The 19781-nt window shown below is 40.0% G+C and overlaps 1 protein-coding gene across 1 annotated transcript; it reads left to right on the top strand.

The window, feature by feature from the left end:
* Positions 1–236: 236 nt before the first annotated feature.
* On the top strand, positions 237–19478 carry LOC137290223 (something about silencing protein 10-like). The gene is made up of 16 exons (XM_067820964.1): positions 237–323; positions 1274–1397; positions 2952–3005; positions 4666–4822; positions 6434–6508; positions 7349–7476; positions 8286–8366; positions 8589–8645; positions 8817–8926; positions 9215–9311; positions 11716–11840; positions 14542–14614; positions 15329–15453; positions 15844–15922; positions 16817–16924; positions 18926–19478. Exons 1-16 carry the CDS (start codon positions 313–315, stop codon positions 19013–19015), a joined length of 1494 nt encoding a protein of 497 aa, XP_067677065.1. The 5' UTR covers positions 237–312; the 3' UTR covers positions 19016–19478.
* The last annotated feature ends 303 nt before the right edge of the window (positions 19479–19781 follow it).

Below are 19781 nucleotides of genomic sequence, written 5' to 3'. Positions count from 1 at the left end.
AATATACACAAAACAAAAATTGTAAGACATGCTTTTGACATATTCTGAGGTAATTTCTGTCTGCAAATGGAGAAATGTCGCTTTAGAGAAAACCAGTTTTCTTCACGTATAATACATTGTCTGTCAAATCTGAAACAGAATTCGGGTACAAAATCCAATGTCTGGAGACGGGATTTAAGAAACGACCGTGCCCTGTCTATCGGGTCCTAAATGTACTATAAACTGCGAACAAGGAGAACCAGTTTAAGGTTCAAGGGAGACGACTCTATTTGATTTTAAGCACGTGTGGTATCGGATCGCATTGATACAGATATGGGAAAACGGTAAAACTAGATATCTATATTTACGTTAACAAGTGATTCCGATAACTTTACGTTAGATAGCCAAATTAATCCTGTTCCAAGTAATTGCTTAGAATACATGGGCCACATGTGAACAATATCGTTGGGTTTTTGATCGGAAGAATCACCTGTTTTCGTGATGAAGATTGACGATAGTAGTCGACGGTTGGCAACCTTGTTCGGTGAAACCAGAGACCATATAATAGATCTCTGGTGAAACGTTGACCTTGAGTTAAAGTTTTGTTAAATAAGTGCGGTGTTAATGACTTTTATACGTTATGAATTTAATATATTTATGCTTATAGATCTTTAAACCTGCGTCATTTAGTATAAACCTCCAGAGTGTTATATTTAGTAGGACCCAAGAAGTACTGAAAGTGCCCATGCTAACAATCTCCCCAGCAGCTGTAATGACTCAGGACATTGATATTGACTTCATTTATAGCATGTGCATGGCCAGGCCCCACTAAGTAATTGAAGGAATTACAGCAAATTTGAAGGAATTGCATCTCAAATGTAAACAAACACAGCCCACTCGCGAAACAATTGCAGCGATATCGGTAGTTTAGCGGTAATAACAGAAACACATCGGCCCTATCGGAAGCAATGTCGGTAATACTGGAAACACGATCGGCCATCTTCGGAGATTTTTCGGTCGCGAGCGGAAACTCACGCAGCAAAACATGGCGTCGTTGGAAGAAGCACCAGTCTCCAGCAAGTGGGCTGCGTTTGTTTATATTTGAGATGCAATTCCTTCAAATTTGCTGTAATTCCTTCAATTACTTAGGGGGGCCTGATGGCTAGGAGTTGGAAGCAACAGTACATTGGATTATTAGGGGTAGGTATCTCTTCCTTTTTGTGATATATTATACACCTAACGTCAAGCTAGTTTTAAATATTTGTAATACTGATTATCTTTGAATCGTATGCAGAGGCCAGAGTGGACGTAAGGGGGGCAGGCCTCTGAATGTGTACACCTCAGATGATGACCCAGACCCTGAATCACAAGACTACTACCATGACGACATTGATGACTTCCATGAAGGGAGAAATAAGGTAAGTTGATCACATGAGGTAACCTTCAAAGTGGAATGAATGTTTGCACTGATGCAGAAAACCTGCATATTTGATGTACAAATCATCTCAAATATGCAGTGAATATGGAAGCTTGCTTCATTGTTGATTGTGTGGGTCATCATTAAACAATCACAGTTGATATCTTGATGAAAGTTCCAAACTGAAGTTGACTCCCAAGGACATGTACAACACTCCCTCTCATGACACAAGGGAGTAGTGATGATTCCTAAATTTGTATGTCTAGGGCAAGTACTGCATCAAGACATGCAGAACATTTAGAAAGTACCATCGCAGAAGTAATGTTTGTTGCATAAGTTGACACACAGTTGTAATGTTAAAATGATTTCTCCCTCTAGATGTTCACTTGATTATAGATGAACAAATGGCAAGTAGAGGACAAATGGGAGCATTTGTAATCACTACAGTGTTTCAAAATATGACCAGACAAATGGTTTGTCTGTATAATATGTTTGTATGGTAAGAAGCCATTTAGTGATGCAGTAGTTTTGTATCCCTAAGTTTTTCATAGACATGTTTGGTACCTGTTTTGGAGCCCATATTTTGTATGACATGGGTTAGAATTGGTCTTGAGCATCCCTTCCATGTTGTAAGAGGCGACTAACAGGGTCAAGTGGTCAGACTCACTGACGTGGTTGACACGTCATCATATCCTCGTTGTGTCAAAAATGATGCTGTTGATCAGTATCTGCATCCACCCAAATTGCAGACCCGCTAAAACAACAATTTTTATGGTTGGTTGCATCCATGATTATGAGGCTGTACCCTTGAATAAGAAAATCATATCACCCATGTAAAGAATTTTGACAGTGTATCAAGTGATCTTATATTTCAAGGATATTTACAAGTTGTTACAAGTGAAATTTCATTCATACACTTTATCACACTCAATGTCACACTTTATCACTCTCACACTTTATCACTCTCAAAGTCAGTCATAGTCTTCATCAATCTTGCTGTCAATCACTCATAGTGCATCAGTCACTTCATATCCATCACTTGGTCATCAATGGACCAACTGCATCCAGGAACTGAAGAGATGTCTTCTCACAGTGTTGAAGCTGTTCCTTGAGTTGGACAAGGCGATACTCTTTTGCTTTGTAGACAGCCTTCTTGGGTGGTGGAGCTGCTCCAAACTGGATCTGCACAAATTTTGCTCTCTCCAAAAATTCAGTATTCTGAATCAGTTCAGTGAACCAGAAAGTGTTTGTATGGTTATGCTGGAGAGACTTGCTGATTGAGGAGGTTGAAGAGTCTGGTATAGGTTGCTCTCTGACGATCTGGAAGACCAGTGGGTACATGGTGGAATCTGACATCACATGAATGACATATACCTTGTTCCATAGTCGAGGACAGGAAGAGAATGTTTTGTCCATAAAGATCTTTTCCGCTGACTGCAATGTTTTGAGGGCCTTGTCAGAGCCTTGAGGTCTCACAAACATAGTCTCTGACTGTTGTGCATTTGCCATGGCATGATCTGTCCACTCACCTCCAGTACATTCTTTTCCATCACAGGTGCTCCTTGATGAGGGATATAAGGAAAGTCACTTGGAGGACTCTGATGAAGAGGTATGTCAAGTTCACCATATCCTTTATACTATCGAGAAATCGAGATTATAAGCATTGTGTATTTTTATGTCATAAATATGACAAACTAGCAATAACATTATGTTATCTGGCTGAAATACATATATCTTATTCCAAATATATTAAATATATGATAGGAAAACAAATGATGGTAATAATTCTCTTATGACATAACACCATTGTCTATTATACTACTTATACTTGTTTTGTATGTTGTCAGTTTAAAAACTTCGTTTAAATACAGTGAATCCCCAGTAAGTAAACTCCTGATAAGTGGCAACCCTAGATAAACTAACCTTTTCTCCGATCCAAGCAATAGTGTTGATTATTCATTATTATTTCATGTTGGACCCTTCCATCGGTCCCTTCAGACATTTTGAAACAGAAATTTCGTCCAATAAGTGGCAATACTTTGACCAGTCATTGTGGATTCACTCAACAGTAATTAAGATCTCTCACTACTATATAGAGTTATCTCAAAACAACCTTACCATACTAGTGAACACATCAAATTTGTAATTAAACATCATAAGACAAGATTATGTACCATTTCAGTCCTAATTTGTTTATACTAGGTTTTGTGTATTGAATGCAGGGATTAAGAATGCCATGCATATTCCTTTTGTACACAAAGATGGAAATGGTAATCAGCTGTGCACACCTCCACATTGATCTATCGGTGATTTAGTTATAACATACCCCATAATACAACAGCATGAATTCTGATGCAGTGGTTGGAGAAATATGCTCTCCAAAACCATTAATTTACTAATAGAAATAAATTCTAACAATGTGACATTTTGATTACAGGTTTTGTTGTATATATGTAAAATATTTGTGATGTATATAACTGAGGTTAAGTGGCATCACTTGGACTTTTACTATATAGTGAAGCCACCTCACCATAATATGGATAAGTAGCAACTTTTGTCATGGTCCCTTGGAGTTTCACTTATCTGGGTTTTACTGTATATTGAACCTGTCTCACTCACAATACAGTGTCACATGATACAGTGTCAAACAATTGGCAGCTGTGTTTGTGTACTATTGTGGTTGGTGAAGTGTGACAAGAGTTTTTAAAGATGTTAACTTTACATGGATGTTCAAAGCGAATGAGGAGAAGTTGATTTGCATGTTTATCATACCTTGACTGTATCTCAAGTTTATAGGATGGTTTATTGCAGTGATGACACCAGAATCAAGTTTTGTTGGATCTTAAAAAGTTGTGTAAATATGGAAAAATATTGTTAGGAAGGTGTTACTTTCAAGTTCAGTTTTCATTTATTTATTTTTTGTTTTAATGTGCCATCAAGATTGGACTTTTTGGCTGGTATATGCCATTGTTTGGATATTGGTACATCATGTCTGCTTGTATGCAAAATGTGCTACTCAAATGTTGATAGCAATATTGTTTCTTGACTTACCCCACTTACCACGTCACTATTCACAGTATAGAATAATGTTTGCCAGTAATGTTATGAACTCAGAAGTATACCAGTTTCCTTTTCTGGAGTTGAGTAGTATCTCTGATACAGAATATCCAAGGTATTGATACTGATAGGAAGATGAAAGTACTTAGTATTATATTGTTAGTGCAGCTCTTGCATGTTCAGTGAGAAGCTGCTCTGTATTTGATGTGTAGGAGGAGGTCATGAATGTTGTTGCTGATGATGAGCTCCTGAGCTCTGAGGATGACGATGATGAGATCCGAATGTACAAGACCCAGCTCCGTCGCTATCGTCAGCATCACATCCAGAAGAAGATGGACAGTGACCTTGAGGAAGAGGGAGAAGATGACGGTGAGGTCACTTAAATGACTTGTTTCAAGTGATTCAGGGGTGTTGTTGTAATCTAGTGATTAAGGGCTTTGCATTACATGCCAGAGGCTCAAGATTCAAGTCCTCACATGGAGGCATCATCACCACTCACCCCTTTTCATAAACTCAAAAAAGACTCATCCCCTATTGATGGATGTCATGATTGAATCTGTATCAGACTGCAGATGGATTCATTTGTTTAAAAAAAATAATCCTGACTCTAAAACAGATTAAGTCTTTTGAGAGCTGTAATACACATGTGCTTCAGTAAACAGCCATGCCATTGGAATTAAGCAGGAATAGCTATCAGTCCTGTTTTAAATATTTTTGGTGTTCATACATTGATATCAGATCCTCTCAGAGGGGCATGAAACAATTTTTCGTTCAACTCGGAATAGCATCAGTTGGTCACAGTTGACATGAGCACAGTTTTGGAAGCCCATTTCTGTAGATATTGCTGGCATATTACTAAAAACATGAAACCCAACCCACACACTCATTTGGTTATCAGAAGTAGTCTTGTGTTCCGAAACAGGCTCCAAAAATTCGTAAAAATATGCTCATGTGTCACCTGATTGACAGAATAAATCAATAATTATTTGCTAGAACCAACCATCAAGGACCATAATTGTCAGTTCTACATGTCCAGAATTTGTTGCACAAGTTCCAGGTTATAGAAAACTGACCCTTGAAGATCTGGACTTGAATTGATATTCAGCAATCCATCCTTGCTGAAAGAGGCAACTAATGGGACTGGGTTGTCACGATCGCTGTTGTGCAATTGGTAGACCCTTGTCATCATATCCCAGTTGCATAAATTGATGCTGTTAATCACTAGATTGTCTGGTCCAGACATGAGTATGTAGGACCACCACCATATAACTGGGATATTGCCCACTGCTGTGTTGAACGACGACAACCAAACAAGCAAAATTAAAAATATTGTAAATGTGTTAACACACTGCAAGTTTTATTTCATGCTTTTCGCTCAAAACATTTTACCGAGAAAATTTATACACAGTGAATAAACCTTTCTTTCATTCACTCTACCCATGCCTCTAAGTTGTTACCATAACACATCAAGTTTGGTGACAGAAATCTACAGGAATCTTAAAATGATAACTGATAGTAGCGTAAAGAATCATACTTAACTGTTTGCTGAAATGGATTTCCCAAATCATGTCCTGAAAATAATTAATGAGCCAAATCCTATTGCCAAATTAGAGAAAACAATAAGGCGTGTTTTGGCTTCCACTGAAATTGGTCACATGTTCTGTTTTGACAGATATTGATTGTGCAAATAATTAGCCACGCAATGTAGTCTAAACTGCTGATACCACAAAATTTGCACCAAGCACCAAAAAAGTATGTTTACAGTAAGGACCATGATAGTCGTCACATCATGTGAAGAATTTGTTACAGACAAAGCAAATGATAATGTGCTCAGTTCCAAGAGCAAACTTAGTTTCACATACAATGAACACATGTGATTAAAATAGTTAAAATGTTTTGTTTTGTTTTTTTGCCCTATCTATTATGAAGGTATAATTGAATTATTAGCAGTGCATCTTAATGTGTGTGTATTGTTTACAGGCCTTCCAGACAGCAAGGCATGGGGAGCAAAGCGGAACAGGTTCTACCATGCTGACATCATTGATAACAAGTTTGGTAAGTTGTTTGGATGTTAAGAACTGGTAGGTGTCATGAGATTGATTGATAGGCCAGTCACCCATGATTATGTTTAGATGAAGTTTTAATCGACTGCATGCGATGGTAGAGTAGCTGGTGGCAAAGCAGGCGGGTGGGGTACACTCGGGAGTCACCTCATAATTTTCACATTAAAAAAATCTTTAATCCTCCCAATGACATGAGCGCCTGTGATGTTGGGGTGTAATAAGGTTGTCAGGTGTTTCAATATAGGTCCAGTTGTCAGGTGTAAAAGGGTAATCCAGTTGTTAGATTGTGTGGGTGTAATCCAGTTGTCAGGCGTTACGGGGTAATCCAGTTGTCAGGTGTTTGGGTATGCTCAAGTTGTCATGTGGAAGGGTGTACTCCAGCTGTAAGGTGTTGGGGTGTACTCCTGTTGCCAGATGTTTGGGTGTACTCCAGTTGTCATGTGTTCGGGTGTACTCCAACTGTAAGGTGTTTGGGTGTACTCCAGTTGCCAGGTGTTGGGGTGTACTCCTGCTTTAAGGTGTTTGGGTGTACTCCAGTTGCCAGGTGTTTGGGTGTGCTCCAGTTGCCAGGTGTTGGGGTGTAATCAAGTGTTCAGGATTTTTAGCTGTATTATTCGTTGGTCAGGTGTTGAGGTTTGTGATTTGGTTATGCAAGTAGTTATTATGTCATCTGTTTGTGCAAATGCTTATGATTCTCTGGTTCAACTGGTTTATCAGTCTTGTTATTGTGTTTTGGTGGAGCAACTGCTTATGGTCTACCAATTCACACAAGAACACAAGACTCCATGTAACATGAATGTTCTGATGAGTAATGTCTCCTGATGGTTGCCAGATTTGTCAGGGTCAGATGAGGAGACAGGAAACGCTGCTATGGAGGAGAAGGAGGCCCTGGCTCTTCAGAGGAAAATGGCAGAGGAGATGAGTGACCAGGACTTTGGACTTGACGCCTTTAAGGTCAAGGTAAGGTGTTGCGGTTTATTGATAGTGTGACATGACACAGCTGTACCATCACATCCATACACATGAAGATCCGTGTTTTCCAGCAAACCATGCTTGTCATAAAAGTTGACTGACAGGATCATGTGGTTTCACTGCTGACTTAGGGGACACAAGACATATCCCTATTGCATACATCTATGATCGATGCTGTTGATCACTGCATTGCCAAACAGACAAAATCATTTCTAAACATACAATACAACTAGATATTTGTAAAGCGCCGATATCCAGTTAGTTCAACTGCTCAAGGGTGCTTTGTTTTTCCCTCAATCATTGGATGTCCATCACAACGGCACATAGTATTTTCAGTCTCAGCTCCCTTGGGAGCATACAACTCTTGCAGCCTACCAGGCCCATCGAGTTAATGTGGCTTTCCCATCCTTACAAGGTACCCATTCACAGCTAGGTGGACTGGGACAGATGGTCACAGTACTTTGTCCATGTTTACTGCACGTTGCTGTACCTACTACTAGGTGTTTTGCATGTATTCGTGTGGCCACCATCTGGTCATCTACCAACAGATTCGTGGGTTCTTTTAAGTGCACAGGGTTGTATACTGCTCACAAGGTGTTGTGACAACACTGAAAGAGTCTGCACACAAAGTTGGCTCCAAGGTTCTTTACACCCCGTTACAGGTGGGCTCGATCCTGGCACCTCCAAGCTCGCTGGACTAGTAGCCTGTTGCTTTAGACAGCTCACCCACCACGCCCCCAACATCATCCATGTGTTTCTTTTAGTTGTTTAAAGGATCAATATTTCTGTCCATTTAGCCCACAAAGAAGAAGGAAGTGAAAGAGGAGGGCAAGGTTATGAAAGATTTGACCAAACTCTCCAAAAGGGAAAAGTTGGAGGTAGGTTAAATGAGCCATAATAACAAACGATGTGACTCATGTCATCACCTTACGAACTGCCGATTTGTTCTCAAATATTTAAAGCTATTTGAGCCACATCAGGGTGTTATGACGTCTCAGATGATTAAACAAAGTTGTGTTGTTGCAATGAACCATGATGCTGTATTGAAGATATGAGGTGTACAGTTGCAATCATTTTCTTTGTGCTATGTCCTCCTACAGCTCCTGAAGAAAGAATCTCCAGAACTTTTGACCCTCATCGAGGACTATATCTGCAAGGTGGGCAATATTGTAAAGAACTTAAACATGATGTGCAGTGTTGTCCACAGCTGAGACTAAAGAAAATAAGGGCTGAAGTTTGAACTTATTGAAGAGAGTTTCTTCTCATGAATCTACAGAAGAATGAGGCTTTTTTAATTGGATTAATATTGTTCCTTTTACTGACTTCAGATGACAGAAGTCAAAGACATTTTCCAACCATTGCTGAACCTTGTCAATGAAGGCAAACTTCATGGCAGTGCTGCTAATTACGTCAGGACAAGATTTCACCTCAATATGAAGTAAGTGTCCCTCAGTAAAGAGCTAATGTGTTTGAAATGCAAATCTCAGACAGAATGAAAAATGGCAACAGCCAACATATTTTCATAGGCTTACTGACAAAGAGGATTTTTGGTTGTGGTAACTTCCTGGCAATGAGGTGACATACTCTTGCTTAGGAATCACCTTCGACCTTACTGACAAAGGATCACTGCTGAGTCTAAATTTAAACAAAAGACAATTAACCTTTGGACTCAATATTTGATTATGAGTCCATAGTAATTGATTTTTGCTCATCGTGTATGTTGCAGTTACTGTATCAATGTAAGCTTCTACCTCATGCTGAAGGCAAAGCACATTGCAGCCGAGAACCACCCAGTTGTCAAGAGACTGGTGCAGTACAGAAACGTGAGTTACACATTCTCTTCAATAAGCCCCTTTCCATGTTGTCATCACGAGTCTAGTGAATTAAAGGAGACTAATCTTCACTCGTATATATGCCCAGGTGTATCATGATGGTGCAGCATGTAGGACCTACACAATCTCCCTTGTACAAGCACAGTTGCACCCTGAGACAAGGAGTCTGGTGCAGCATGTAGGACCTACACAATCTCCCTTGTACAAGCACAGTTGAACCCTGAGACAAGGAGTCTGGTGCAGCATGTAGGACCTACACAATCTCCCTTGTACAAGCACAGTTGCACCCTGAGACAAGGAGTCTGGTGCAGCATGTAACACCTACACAATCTCCCTTGTACAAGCACAGTTGCACCCTGAGACAAGGAGTCTGGTGCAGCATGTAGGACCTACACAATCTCCCTTGTACAAGCACAGTTGCACCCTGAGACAAGGAGTCTGGTGCAGCATGTAGGACCTACACAATCTCCCTTGTACAAGCACAGTTGCACCCAGAGACAAGGAGTCTGGTGCAGCATGTAGGACCTACACAATCTCCCTTGTACAGGCACAGTTGCACCCTGAGACAAGGAGTCTGGTGCAGCATGTAGGACCTACACAATCTCCCTTGTACAAGCACAGTTGCACCCTGAGACAAGGAGTCTGGTGCAGCATGTAGGACCTACACAATCTCCCTTGTACAAGCACAGTTGAACCCTGAGACAAGGAGTCTGGTGCAGCATGTAGGACCTACACAATCTCCCTTGTACAAGCACAGTTGCACCCTGAGACAAGGAGTCTGGTGCAGCATGTAGGACCTACACAATCTCCCTTGTACAAGCACAGTTGAACCCTGAGACAAATAGGCTGGTGCAGCATGTAGGACCTACACAATCTCCCTTGTACAAGCACAGTTGCACCCTGAGACAAGGAGTCTGGTGCAGCATGTAACACCTACACAATCTCCCTTGTACAAGCACAGTTGCACCCTGAGACAAGGAGTCTGGTGCAGCATGTAGGACCTACACAATCTCCCTTGTACAAGCACAGTTGCACCCTGAGACAAGGAGTCTGGTGAAGCATGTAGGACCTACACAATCTCCCTTGTACAGGCACAGTTGAACCCTGAGACAAGGAGTCTGGTGCAGCATGTAGGACCTACACAATCTCCCATGTACAAGCACAGTTGCACCCTGAGACAAGGAGTCTGGTGCAGCATGTAGGACCTACACAATCTCCCTTGTACAAGCACAGTTGCACCCTGAGACAAGGAGTCTGGTGCAGCATGTAGGACCTACACAATCTCCCTTGTACAAGCACAGTTGCACCCTGAGACAAGGAGTCTGGTGCAGCATGTAGGACCTACACAATCTCCCTTGTACAAGCACAGTTGAACCCTGAGACAAGGAGTCTGGTGCAGCATGTAGGACCTACACAATCTCCCTTGTACAAGCACAGTTGCACCCTGAGACAAGGAGTCTGGTGCAGCATGTAGGACCTACACAATCTCCCTTGTACAAGCCCAGTTGCACCCTGAGACAAGGAGTCTGGTGCAGCATGTAGGACCTACACAATCTCCCTTGTACAAGCACAGTTGCACCCTGAGACAAGGAGTCTGGTGCAGCATGTAACTCCTACACAATCTCCCTTGTACAAGCACAGTTGCACCCTGAGACAAGGAGTCTGGTGCAGCATGTAGGACCTACGCAATCTTCCTTGTACAAGCACAGTTGAACCCTGAGACAAGGAGTCTGGTGCAGCATGTAGGACCTACACAATCTCCCTTGTACAAGCACAGTTGCACCCTGAGACAAGGAGTCTGGTGCAGCATGTAGGACCTACACAATCTCCCTTGTACAGGCACAGTTGCACCCTGAGACAAGGAGTCTGGTGCAGCATATAGGACCTACACAAGCTCCCTTGTACAAGCACAGTTGCACCCTGAGACAAGGAGTCTGGTGCAGCATATAGGACCTACACAATCTCCCTTGTACAAGCACAGTTGCACCCTGAGACAAGGAGTCTGGTGCAGCATGTAGGACCTACACAATCTCCCTTGTACAAGCACAGTTGCACCCTGAGACAAGGAGTCTGGTGCAGCATGTAACACCTACACAATCTCCCATGTACAAGCACAGTTGCACCCTGAGACAAGGAGTCTGGTGCAGCATGTAGGACCTACCTACCTGCAGCACTTACACAATCTCAGTCTCATAAGCCAAGGTCTATTCTTCCCAATGAAGAGTAGGGTAGCCCATTTGTTTGAGGGAGCTGCACCCTTATTTCTGAAATCAAATCCAACCCTAGTTCCCCTCTGATTGGGATTGCAAGTTTATCAGTACCATGCCTGTAGGGTTTGGTTAGTGGCCTGACACTGCACTCAACAAATTCCACTTTATCATTTTCCTGTTCACAGCTGATGAAACAGTTGGAGCCTCTAGATTCCAAGCTGAAGCCTGAGATTGATGATATTCTGGAGCGACTGAAGAATGGGGAGGACGTGGACCTCACACACCCCCGCGAACAAACAGCAGGGATCATGTGAGTTGAAACTGCTACTTGAGATGCTGGTCATTATAAAACAATGCTATCACCTTGGAGCTATTACTGGCTATACTACATGTAAAGAGACCCAGTGAAGGTCCAGGGTAGACTAGGCCTTCAGCAACCCTTGCTTGCTATAAAAGGCAACTATGTTTGTTGTAAGAGGTGACTAACAGGATCGGATGGTCGGGCTCACTGACTTAGTTGACACATGTCATCGGTTCCCAACTGCGCAGATCGATGCTAATGTTGTTGATCACTGGATTGTCTGGTCCAGACTCGATTATTTACAGACCTCTGTCATATAGATGGAATATTGCTGAGTGCGGCGTAAAACTAAACTCACTCACACGTGAAGATATGGGTTCGAATTGATTTTCAGTAACCTAGACTTGTTATAGGCAGGGACTAATGAGATCAGGTGGTCAGAATCACAGGCATTGGTTAACACATGTCATGACATCCCAACTTAGACTGATGCTCATGCTGTTGATATCTGGTGCTGGAATATTGCTGAGCATGGACTTAAACTCACCTCACTCACTAATTCACTCACTCACTCACTCATTCACTATACTGACTTGCTTGGTCATACTTTGACGATTACAATGTTGTAGAGTGTGGCTTATGATATCCATCATATATTTTTATGGTCCAGTGTATATTATGTATAAAGAGAAGACTAAACGATACCATTCACGAGTTCCATAAATATGGTGTTACACAGGAATTAGCTTAGTATTTTATTACTCACCCAACATTAGCAAAATAATATCGAGCGAAGTACTTCTTTTCTAAGAATTCAACGAGTGTGGTGACACTTGGCTTTCGGCAAGTCAAACAAGGTCTAATACTATTGTGACAGAGGTATTAGCATTGTGACGTCATAACTGTAAAACACTTTGACGTCATATGTACAGCATTACACAATGTTGTTACACAATGTGTAATAACTTCGTAAAATTATTAAACAGTGATATCTTCAATGGGTGAGTAATAAACAGGGATTTATCTTGAGTTCTGTATTTGAGGGTCCTTGGGACTCATACTCTTAAATTTCAGGGGTCCTGGACTACATAATGGGGATCCCAGATATTTAAATATTACTATTAATACTAATTTATGATATTGTTGCAGTACTGTTATTGTATTGTGTATCATGATTGAAACCGGAACTGTCTCAATATATGAACAGACACGGTGGTGTTCGCAATATGGTCTTTATTTATACTCATGTAGAAAAAACCCTGAAACAAATAAAACATCCTTTAGGTACAACGTAAGTATATGCTGATAGATAATATCAGTCATTAATACAATCTGTGTCTATATATAACCATTTACAGAATATTATCGTTGCTGAGCCATTTCATACACATTGCCTCCACACTTAATTGATAGCAGATTCCACATACTTGTATACTTTAATTCATACATAGAACACAAATGTCTATGTACACATCATATCACATGGAGAAACAAACTAATATCATACATTGAATATATCAAGTAATCATTACATAATGCGTTAAATACACTGAACCCACCAAGTATGTGGACCTGGGTCTGCTGACTTAAAGACACAACAGCTGCACGAGCAATACAGCTGCATCTGCACAAATAAATGAAACATATATACACACTGTGCAGACTAATCGAATGGCAGCAACAACAATGCAAACAAATACGTTTAGGAATTGTTGATCAATGGGAAACACTTAAAATATATTTATTGGTAAAACCCTGCTTCATTCTTACATGCATTCTTTCATTTACACATTATACATTCATACATTTACACATAACATACACATTCACGCATCACGCATTTACACAATGTACATATATATCACTTACCGAATTATTTACTATTTTTAAATAATTTAACTCATGGTTTATTGCAATCTGCAAAACAACTAATTATCACAAACTACATACCTACAATATGACAAAGCAGCCAAATTATCAAAGCATATATAGACTGTACGCATGACATTAATATGTACAACCATAAAAAGTATTGAAAGAGACTAACCTCTGGAAATGATGCCGACAGCTCCAACAAACTAAATGTCCGAATCAAATCATCCAAATGTGCTTTGTGACCAGTAGAAATGTTAAAACTCAACTGCTAATAGACAGCAAACTTTAAACAGGGGACAGCTAGTAAGCTGACAAGGTTTATGACAAAGGGACGCTGAGTGGCGTGCTTGGGCTGGCTATTGTGTGGCAGTACTCAGGGTGATTGTAAGCTGAGAGAAAGCTTAGAGAAACTGGAGAGTGAAGTATATAGTGTTTAAAAATATGCTAAACTGAATATTTAATTCAGTTAAAACTAAAGAATAAAAACACAGAATATTTACAAATATTTCATCCTGTCACATGATCATCACAGTAATTAAACTGCAAATGATAACATAACACAGCTAGTAGCAGACTGTGATTTTCAGTGTTTTCAGTGAACTTATTTTTACATGATCAACATTTTAGAAAAAAAGTATTAGGACTTTTTCTGCATCCCTAATCTATTTTCTTGCATTCATTGTCAATTTTTATGCTTATAGGACGCAGGTAAATTTCTGTGTATACCTTTATCAGGTATAGCTGGACAATTGCAAACTAAAGCTAAACAGAACTTTAACTGTGCTTTACATCCTACCTGAGACTTATTGTGGTCTGAATGTTCCTGATATTTCAGTAAGAAGGCTGAGAAACTCAAAAGGAAACTGAAGGACAGGACAAGAGGCAAAGACACTGAACCACCAGCAAAGGTAAACCTGACCTTAATCTCAAGGACACATGTGTTTCCCCAGCACCTGACATGCAACGGGTACCTTGGTAGGGTCGAGTAATTGGGAGTGGATTACCTTAGGAGTAAATTTGGATTCTTCCCAGCTCAAACTTGTACCTGCATTTCAACACCTATTGTCTTACATTCAGTAATTGGATTATCTGTGCATCTCAGATTAGTCTGAATTACAGTATTTAAGATTTTCAACCCCCTTCCATGATTCCTAATAACACTTCACATTGTTTTGGTAACAGCATTCAATGAAAATTGTTACCTTCTTTATTTTAAGTATACTATATACATTGCCTATCAAATGTTCATACTACATATGAACCAGATTTATCACAGTACGCACAGATACCTTGATCAGTTTGTTTAATAACATCAAATTTAGAACATCAAATTCCCACACTGTTTTTAAAACAATTGGATGAAGTTCTAATTAAATTTATTGTCTTTGTTGACTAACTTCAGATGCAAAGTTTCCTTTAAATGAAGTTCATGATGAGAGCAATGAACAGTTTCTGCACACTATGTAATACATGCATGTTGTTTTTTTTCATTATGTAGTAAGTACTACATCAACAAGCACCTGTTTGTATGGTGTTGTAGGTGAAGAAACAGACTGATAGGTTTGAGACCCATTATGTAGTAAGTACTACATCAACAAACACCTGTTTGTATGGTGTTGTAGGTGAAGAAACAGACTGATAGGTTTGAGACCCAGGCCGAGAAGGATGCTCTGGAGTACTACAATATGATGAAGAAAGGTCGCAACATGTATGATGATGATGACGATGATGAAGATGATGATGATGAGTAAGTCATGTATATTGCCCTTTTTTTGTCCATTTTACAACGTTAAGGATAAGGGTCTAGATTTTCGAAGCTCTCTTAGCTCCAAGATAACTGTAAGTGCCATACATTAATATTAACTTACGACTATCTTAGTGCTAAGAGAGCTTTGAAAATCTAAAGCAAGGTTAGTGTGACCTCACTCTGTTAGCAAATAACTCACAGAAAACAGTTTCATGACTGTAGTGAAACATCAAGTGCATACAAAGATCATAATCAGACTGAATCCAGGATTGGAACTCAGATCAGCTGATCATGGTAGAAAATATTGCAACACATTAGCCCTAAAAGCTTTGTATATTTCTATATGATATTTCTATGAATGCTGATGTATGGCTATGAATGGCTATTCAGGTTGGAGGAAGGTGTCAAGGAGCAAGCAGAGCCAAATGATGAGGAGGAGGAAGAGGGGAAGCGAGCAATAACATACCAGGTATATGTACAGTGTAACATGTTTCTTCATTCATCTGAAGGAGACCCATGAAAGTCCCGGAGCAACCCATGCTTGCCATAAAAGCCAACTATGCTTGTTGTAAGAGGCGACTAATGGGATCAGGTGGTCAGGGTCGCTGACTTGGTTGACAATTGCTCACATCGATGCTCATGTTGTTGATCACTGGATTGTCTGGTCCAGACTCGATTATTTACAGACCGCTGCCATATAGCTGGAATATTGCTGAGTGCAGCATAAAACTAAACTCACTCACTCATCTGAAGGAGGAAGAGCTACCTCTGATGTTTCAGGTGATAAAAAAATATACCGATACAGGATAAAATGTTTTCAATTTTTGTTTCCTAAATGTTACTCATAGTAATATTTGCATGTGATAATCAAGCTACCAAGTCAGATTCTGATAAAGGGCAGTGGTGGCATTTGCCTGTGGCACTTCTAGACAAGGCTCAATTCCCCACATGGGTACAACGTGTGAAGATATTTAGAGTCCCCTGCCATGATATTGCTGGAATATTGCTAAAAGCAGTGTGATTGATAATTTATACAACCCCCTTTGCTATCATGGTTTGATGATACTCAATAAAGAAATATCTCATGGCTAGATCCATTAATTCTTTCACTTTTGCTGGAAGCCTATTCTAACTCTATTCTAGAATAAACTCCTAAATACATTTGAATAATGCAGTGATCCAAGTGATTGTAATTAGCCTTGATAAAATGGTTGGAAACGTATTTCCCAATTTTCATTTTAAAGGGTCAGCTATTGTAAAATGTATATGGAAATGACGACAGAAGTAAATTGTTTGCAGAAGATGGTAGGTCAGTTGACAGGTTTCCTGTACTCATTCTAAACTTGGATTGCGTGTTTGCCAGATTGCCAAGAACAAAGGCATGACCCCAAAGAGGAAAAGAGAACAGAGGAACCCCAGGGTCAAACACAGGAAGAAGTTTGAGAAGGCCAAGGTCCGCAGGAAGGGACAGGTGAGTGATGGGGAAAATACAAACACTGTATGAGCTCAAGTCTAATAGAGCAAACATGGAACTTCCACCCAGATGTAACCAGCCCCTAATTAGGGAGTCATTACTGATGTGTTATAGCCTACCCATTTATCCATTCATATTTTATTAAGCAAACACGTCCTGACAGGCTTCAGACCTGTTGTGACTGGCCTGTTCATTGATGCCACATTCGCTTGTTTAATGATGTTGCAGACAATGTAATACAGAAACAATGGTTGCTTGGCATAAGTGATATATGATACTGGTTATTTTTCACCATAATAAACCTATTTATTTTACCTCACACATAAATGTTGCTTTCTGATTGGCTAAGCGCTCTTCTGTTACAACTTACAGTGAGGTACATTCCATTGTCCGCTGCCAGTGACAACTCATTCGGAACTTTGTGGTAGAGCTTCATTATTTCGAATAACATTGAATCATGCATTATGCATGGAAATTACTAATGTTTTGCAAATACAAATCAGTGGAAGAGAGATAATCCTAAATTTGTCGTCTGCAAAATCTAGCAATATCTATGAAAAGATTTGCCTCGCATTTCATTAAATATATTTTGATAAAAGGTTCAAATGTAGTCCCTGTGAATATTAAGAAGGGGAATTACATCACGTTGACTTTACTCAGACAATACCTTCTTGAAAACGAACAAGATCCAAGATTCGAATTGTTTGATTGACACAAGTTGGCTGAAGTGTATGATCTGATACCCATGCTTCAAACAGTTCAGAATTAACACTGAGGTGTTGTTGTATCCTTGATAGTTGTTTGCTTGAAGGGCTCAGGGAACATAAACAAACATTGAGGTACATCAAACCATAACACCCTCGGGACCAGTTAACAACTTATAATATCCCATTAGGGTCCTGTATGTTCATTGTTTTAGCAAGTTGTATTCCGTTGAAATGATACGATTCAGACTAAAGGGAGCAAACTCAGGTTATGGCCTTACATTATTGCATGTAAAGAAGCAATTTGTGGCCTACGTTATACATCTGTTGCAACCCCTCAACAGCGATATCAGTTCAATGGTCTCAGCTGATGCTTCAAACACTGCAAGTTCATGCAGCTTTCGATGAGAACATATTCCCAAGTATACACTCAAAAGTAATTTTGGAAGCCTCTATGTAACATGCAATGGAAACATACTGTACTGAATTTTAGGACAGTCAGAACAAGTCTAAAATAACCAAGGTAGAAATCTGATCACCAGCAATAAGTTGAACAAATCACCCAGCTGTAAAATGGGTACCTGAGGGGTTGTGCTGGCAATGTGAGCATTTCATGTACAATGACTGGGGATAGCATTATACATAGCGCTGTGAAAAGGTGATGTGCCTGAATCAGAGCGCCTTATACTCAAACTATACCATTAAATGAAAAATGAGCACAGTAGTTTGTGCGTTTATTAATACTAGTCAGGCTTGGCCCTGTTCACCACTTCATTAATGCTTCATTTACAACTATACATATGGAAGCATAGCCAATACAGAATACCTTGTGTGCAGCAATATATTACTAAGAACACTTAAAATAGAAGTTGCATAGTGAACAATGTGTGGAGCACTGTGTTAGGGTTAGCAAGCTGGCCTCTCACCTAAAGGTTCATCCACTGAGATGTTTAAAATAGGTACCTGAAAAGTGGATGTACAGACCTATACAGTCGCGCTTAGCAGCAGCTTAGAAATTACACTCCATCAGGGTAATAATGTATCGCCTGAGAGCAAATCACATTGGATTCTAGGCACAAAAATCATTGTTGTTATTATTATTATCAAACACTTGATGACACTGAAGTCCTCTTGTTTGAAAGTCTGAAGCACTGTGATCTTCAAATACTAGATGAACTTTCAGTTGTCTGTTGGAGTGTACTATGTATGTGGTCCACCACTTTTCATGTTTTCTTGTACAAAAATCCAGGAACAATGAACTAGTAGTAACTGTCTATTGTCTATGTATTTTCAGGTACGTGAGCCTAGGACGGAAATGACTAGGTACGCGGGAGAGATGACAGGTATTCGTGCTGGCATAAAACGAGGCATCAAGCTCAAGTGATCGGACTCATCCTAAATTCCATTTGGTTTAGTCTGTCAAATGGCATGTCTCGTAAACACCAATTTTGATTATGAAGATTGTGTAGAAGATTGCTGAATCAACATTTGTCTCACCGAAGTAGTGACTCTCAGTTGGGAAACGAGATCGCATGAGACTGACATGCTTAATGAAGGCCTTTTGACAAAGGCTCATGTGACCTTTTCTGATCAGATCCCACAGCTGGAAGATGGAAGTCATTAGATCTTAAAAGCAGCACAGAGTTTACCACACTTAGGAAATATTCTACATTTTCCATACACTCAGGTTGGAGACATCACTACTGCATTACGGTAGTGCTACACATGGATGGAAGGGAACTTGAAATGTCGAGTGACCTCAGTAGGATTGTGTGTTCTTGTTAACTTTGGCATGCCCTTGGAAAATGTCAGAATAAATTGTAAGTTTGAGTCATCAGTTTGTTGCATATGCGAGTTTTGTTTGTATGTATGTGCATTTGTGTGTACTTACATATACTGGGGGAAAAAAATAGGGGGACAGCATGAAAGTGCAAGTGTTCCTCTATTTTTTGCATCACAGGGCCTGTGAAGAAACCTGGAAAAAAAATCTTATTACTACACCCACAAGTTTCTAATAGGTGGTTACTGAGGATTAGTGTCCTTGTTAATGGTACATTAATCACTTGGTTGCCTGACCCACCTGAGTGAATAAAATATCATACTGCTGTTCACAATAATCCAGCAATATATCATTAGGGGACACCAGAAAT

Source organism: Haliotis asinina, chromosome 7 (assembly GCF_037392515.1).
Source record: "Haliotis asinina isolate JCU_RB_2024 chromosome 7, JCU_Hal_asi_v2, whole genome shotgun sequence".
Classification (NCBI taxonomy): domain Eukaryota; kingdom Metazoa; phylum Mollusca; class Gastropoda; order Lepetellida; family Haliotidae; genus Haliotis; species Haliotis asinina.
Note: the sequence above shows the minus strand (reverse complement) of the source record. Positions and strands in the feature narration are given on the sequence as shown.

Bases quoted from the DNA above. Each gene is read 5' to 3' on its own strand.
- LOC137290223 (XM_067820964.1), top strand. The intron at 6,509-7,348 runs GTAAGTTGTTTG...GATGGTTGCCAG, and splicing joins CATCATTGATAACAAGTTTG to ATTTGTCAGGGTCAGATGAG. The intron at 15,454-15,843 runs GTAAGTCATGTA...ATGGCTATTCAG, and splicing joins GATGAAGATGATGATGATGA to GTTGGAGGAAGGTGTCAAGG.